Source organism: Haliotis rufescens, unplaced genomic scaffold (genome assembly GCF_023055435.1).
Source record: "Haliotis rufescens isolate VD_foot unplaced genomic scaffold, xgHalRufe1.0.p SCAF_10, whole genome shotgun sequence".
NCBI lineage: Eukaryota > Metazoa > Mollusca > Gastropoda > Lepetellida > Haliotidae > Haliotis > Haliotis rufescens.
In genome coordinates, this window is record NW_025963780.1 from 23,927,516 (window position 1) to 23,933,530 (window position 6,015).

A 6,015-nucleotide genomic window follows, 5' to 3' on the forward strand; every position below is an offset into this window, starting at 1 on the left:
CATCACATTCCAGACTGATGTCATCACATTCCAGGCTGATGTCACCACATTCCAGGCTGATGTCATCACATTCCAGGCTGAGGTCACCACATTTCAGGGAGATGTCACCACATTCCAGACTGATGTCCCCACATTTCAGGGAGATGTCACCACATTCCAGACTTGATGTCCCCACATTTCAGGGAGATGTCACCACATTACAGACTGATGTCCCCACATTCTAGGCTGATGTCACCACATTCCAGGCTGATGTCACCACATTCCAGGCTGAGTTCACCACATTTCAGGGAGATGTCACCCCATTCCAGACTGATGTCACCACATTTCAAGGAGATGTCACCACATTCCAGACTGATTTCACCACATTCCAGACTGATGTCACCTCATTCCAGACTGATGTCACCACATTTCAGGGAGATGTCACCACATTCCAGGGTGATGTCATCACATTCCAGACTGATGTCATTACATTCCAGACTGATGTCACCACATTTCAGGGAGATGTCACCACATTCCAGGGTGATGTCATGACATTCCAGACTGATGTCATTACTTTCCAGACTGATGTCATTACATTCCAGACAGTTATCATCACATTCCAGACTGATGTCATCACATTCCAGACATTCACAACTTTGTATATGTAGAGAGAAAGTGCTTCTGAAAATGACTGATGTGTTTTAAAATTTGCAGGTGTTAGTGAGTATTTGATCCCCGGACATCTTTACATTTCCTACCTAAGTGTTAGAATGATTTTGGATGATAAAAAGAATCTCAGTCTCACTTCCTTTGATATCACATATATCAACCCTCGGTGATAAGGTTTATGGTCCTTGGGTTATCGACTTGATCCATGTTATATCAGAAGACACTTGGGTGAGATTCTCCATCTGTGCAGCGATTCGCTGTGCAGAGTTGCATCCCTTTGGCACGCCAGCAACCTATGATTGTGGGTTCGAATCACGGTTCGCCCTGATTATGTTTCTAGGTTTGTCAGCACCATACCCGTGCTTGTGGGTTTCACCGAAGTGGTAAACGTCTGAGACCTGCATCACTTCGGGCTTTCCTCCAAAATTAAGCTGACACGCCATGATATAATTGGAATACTGTTAAAAAAGCGGCGTAAAACCCAACTCACTCACTCACTCACTCCATCTGTGCAGGGTGATGTAATCCTAACATCTTTCCATTTTGTAGGAAACTGAACAAGCTTCAAAGCAGGGGGTCAGCAGTCAAGTCCAAGAAGAGCAAGAAAGAAAAGAAAAAGAAGAAAAAATCAAAACATGCCAGTTCTGATTATGAATCTTCAGGTGAGGATAAGTCTTGTTGAATCTTGAATGATGGTGTGTCATATTGAATCTTGTTTTGTGTGTGATCTGGTGAATCTTGTTTGATTGTGTCTTGTTGAACCTTGTATGATTGTGTGTGTCGTGTTGAATCTTGTTGATTGTGTGTTTTTTTTAACCTTGTTTGATTGGGTGCATCTTGTTGAACCTTGTATGATTGTGTGTGTCTTGTTGAATCTTGTTTAATTGTGTGTGTCGTGTTGAATCTTGATTGATTGTGTGTTTTTTTTAACCTTGTTTGATTGGGTGCATCTTGTTGAATCTTGTTTGAATGGGTGCATCTTGTTGACTCTCATTCGATTGTATGTCTTGTTGAAACTATTTGGACAATTTCTAGTTCACCAGGACCGACGGTCCAAGTGGGCTTATTGCGTGACACTTTGAGATGGCTTTTTAAAAATATTGAAGCAAAAATTCAGTTGTTAAAAACTAAATATCTTCTTAGTCACTACAAGGTCTAGGAATCTGAAAGATTGATATCTGGTGAAGAAATGCAATAGGATTCAGATTTGTTGAGAAAATAGAAAAAAAACTTTTGAAGAATGTTGCAAAATATTTAATCAGATTTGATCATGGCATGTATTGACAAATGTAGGCTCAAAGGGGTGATATTTTGGTAGGACAAGCAGCATTACGCATGTTATGTGTAACTGGTATTATCCATTCTTTATCATGAAGGTCCGGGGTAGAACAGGGCTATATTTACCGTATTCGACAAAATAAGCGCCCACAGGATATTTGCTAATATATTGGCTCGTGAACAATCCCAATTAGCACCCTTTTCGATTGATCAATGTACATAATACTTATTTATTCACGCTCATGTGTTATATGCACCCTTAATTACGGGCAATTAAATTCTGGAAAAATATCTCTCTCGTATATAAACGTTTCAGGCTGTCAGCATAAACCACGAAATTTATCTTTCAACTCTGTTATTTTCGACAAAATAGTTATTTTCGACAAAATAATATTCTAATAAGAGCCCCCTATTTCTAATTTTGAGAGCGCCCTGGGCGCTTATTACATCGAATACGGTATGTGTAACTGGTATTATCCATTCTTTATCATGAAGATCCGGGGTAGAACAGGGCTTCAGCAACCCATGCTTGTTATATAAGTCGACAATTGGACAAGGTGGTCAGGCACGCTGACTTGGTTGATGCATGTCATCATATCTCAAATGCGTAGATGGATCATCATGTTGTTAATGACTGGATTGTTTGGTTCAGACTTATTTATTTAGAGACCACTATTATGCTTGTAGTATAAGGCGACAATTGGATAAGATGGTCAGGCACGCTGACTTGGTTGATGCATGTCACCACATCTCTAATGCGTAGATGGATCATCATGTTGTTAATGACTGGATTGTTTGGTTCAGACTTATTTATTTAGAGACCACTATTATGCTTGTAGTATAAGGCGACAATTGGATAAGATGGTCAGGCACGCTGACTTGGTTGATGCATGTCACCACATCTCTAATGCGTAGATGGATCATCATGTTGTTAATGACTGGATTGTTTGGTTCAGACTTATTTATTTAGAGACCACTATCATATAGCTGGAATATTGCTGAGTGCGGCTTTAAGAAACAAATGAACTAATAAACATTCTTGATTACATAAACTTTGAAGAAAATTGCAGTTCCCTCAGTTATTGTGAGGAGTTACCTCCCTTTGACTACTGTTAACCATGGAGGCTGCAGTTATTGTCAGTGATCTGAAACTTTAGTATCAATATATCAGCCCCAAAGTATTTATCTATGGTGTTATTGATAAAAAATCGAACCCGGGCCTTTCGGCGTGATGAGCGAATGCTGTAACCACTATGCTATCCCATCTCCCCCCCGGGTTAGAATAGCTCCCCAGCAACAATGCCGGTTGTAAGATGGATCTTGGTGACTTGGTTGATTGTATGACATCATACCGGCGTGGATTGTTGCTCACAATATTAACCACTGGATTGTCTGGTCCAGACTCGATTGTTTAAACGTATAGCTGGAATATTGCTCAGTGTTGTGTTGAACAAAACAACAAACAAACAATGTATCTGTTACCATGGTTACATGTCATATCCAAGGGGCGGTCGGGTAGCCTAGTGGTTAAAGCGTCCGCTCGTCACGCCGAAGACCCGGGTTCGATTCCTGACATGGGTAAAATGTGTGAAGCCCATTTCTGGTGTCCCCCGCCGTGATATTGCTGGAATATTGCTAAAAGCGGCGTAAAACCAAACTCACTCACTCACTCACATGTCATATCCTCTCTTTCTGTAGATTCTGAAAAGAGGGGAAGAAAGAAGAAGTTGAGGACCAGTAAAAGAAAAAATGCAGACTCGGACTCCGAGAGTAGCAGCAGCGATGACAGTGATGGTGAGTTTAGGCCAGAGCTAACACACTGGACATCAACGCCAGACACCTATGATTGTGGGTTCGAATCCCAGTTCACCCCAATTATGTTTCTAGGTTTGTCATACCATACCCGTGCCCGTGGGTTTCACCGATGTGGTAAACGTCTGAGACTGCATCACTTCGGGCTTTCCTCCCACATTAAGCTGACACGCCGTGATATAACTGGAATACTGTTAAAAGCAGTGTAAACCCAACTCACTCACTCACTTGACATCATCAAGTTTGTGATCAATCTGAAGCCCACAGCTAAAACATAGAGAATTTTGGTGATGTGACTTGCGAACGGGACCTACTGGCGTGACTTGCTAACAAGAAATGTTAACAGTTGAGTGTGGTCTCTTTTCAGTCTTGGCACAGCTAGTCCAGTATCTAGACTTCACACAGGGATTGACCATTTTATTTCCTGCGGGGGCCTCTGGTTTTCGTTTTGAGACTTTTAGATATTTTCAGTCCGAGCTTCAAGATTGTTTTTCTGAAAATGCTGGTAGGAGGAGCCAAAGTAAAATTGTTTTTTCAAGTGTTTTGGGGAACAGGTCAACTAAAAAAACAACAGGCTCCTCTTGAATATCAGTTGGTTCGACATCAACTTCTGGTTCATTACGACACAAATTAAATATGGTTTTTAGATCCACAGACCCAATAATTAAACATTTTGAGTAAAAATAAAATCTGGAAAGCAATTGGTGTATTTTAATTTTAATGTGCCATATGCAAACTTACATTTTCAGCTCCAAAGATTATGTATATGTAGTACCTTAAACTGCCAGACAAGCAAGACCAGGGCCCACTTGCACAAAGCGATCTTACCGCTAAGATGATCGTAACTCCCATACTTTAACATAGGCTTACAATAGTCGTAGGGCTAAGATCGCTTTGTGCAAGTGGGCCAAGACTCCCAAAACTGCTTACGGAACATGGCAGTTTCTTCAGATTAGACACTTTTGTTTGCTATTAAACATGTTTCTCCACCTGCCGACAAGTTTTTCTACTCAAAATCTGTAAACAAATACCTAGAAAAATACTGGCCTTAAGGGCAAAGTAAATTTCTTTTAGACTACTTTGAGAAATTTAATATATTTTTAAATTTCAGATCCAAGGGGAGCTTACTCTGTTAGAAGTAGAGATGTTCGACCAAAAGAAACACGACCCAGTAAACGAGGATCTCCATCTTCATATCGAGGACACTCTATTGGTGAGCGTAGTCGGAGCCCTATACATAGGTCACATGACCGAGAGGCACTTCAACGTAGATCCGAACCGACAAGGTCACGAAGAGACTCATCCTCGGAGGAAGATCATAAACAGGATCACAGGATCAGACATCACAAACATCAGTCTGATCATCAGAGAAAGGGGGAGAAGTCAAAAGACAATAAACAAGGGAGATATCAGCCCTCAAGCTCAGATTCCGAGGATGACCGATCGCATGAGAGGAGTAAAAAAATAAAGCGTGAATACAAACAGCGATTTAATTCTGATTCTGAAAATGAGAAATATGCATCAAGAAATGGCAACTCTAGTCGCAGAGGTTCGAAAAAGCAGCGGTCAAGCTCGTCTGATTCTGAGGATGAGCGGCAGGTTTCGAAAAGGAGGGATGTTGATGGCGACAGGTACAGAGACAGAGAGTCGGGCAAAGTGAGACGAGATGTAGATGAAGATCGCTATGACAGAGATCGGTCAAGGAAGGAGAGAAGATATGAGAGAGATGACAGGAGAGACAGAAAAGAGGAGAGAAATGAGGGGAGGGACAGAAAGAGAAGCAGAGATAGACACTGCCAGGTTTAAGAGATGATCCAACCTCATCAAAATCAGATCGTTTACTCAGATACAATACTTTTCTTCATTAAGATCTGAGGACCACCATAGGAGTCCTGTCAGGGGAACTTTCTGAACAGCCAGTCTGCCTCAAAGCATACCAAACAGCATATCTGGTTTCTGTATCTCAAATATGAACTAAGACGATAAGTTCCAAGTGGAGATAAATAAGGCCACATCATTACAGTATAGTGTTGTGGATATTTTATGCAGCCATTGATTCTGAATGCTATCTGCACCAAACAGGGAGTACATTGAAGGAATGCTTCTGGGTGGGTTTACATTTGCAAGTCAAACTGAGGTCGTACCGAAAGGAAACAAAATAGTTTTTGAAATCTGACATCTGACAGGCAGTAATAGCCATGTATCCTTAATTTATATTTGGCGGTCAATGGTTGCTCAGGGTTCTCCTTATGCAACCTATGGTGATGTGTTCAGATA

The 6,015-nt window shown here is 41.1% G+C and overlaps 1 protein-coding gene across 1 annotated transcript in view; it reads left to right on the top strand.

Moving 5' to 3' along the window:
• The window catches only part of LOC124130839 (corepressor interacting with RBPJ 1-like), a 32,417-nt gene extending 26,865 nt beyond the window's left edge, over positions 1–5,552 (top strand). Inside the window, exons 8-10 of the mRNA XM_046493853.2 lie at positions 1,198–1,310; positions 3,625–3,720; positions 4,850–5,552. Of these exons, the coding sequence (XP_046349809.2) occupies positions 1,198–1,310; positions 3,625–3,720; positions 4,850–5,544 (904 nt within the window). The 3' untranslated portion in view covers positions 5,545–5,552. The remainder of the gene's footprint in view (positions 1–1,197; positions 1,311–3,624; positions 3,721–4,849) is intronic.
• The last annotated feature ends 463 nt before the right edge of the window (positions 5,553–6,015 follow it).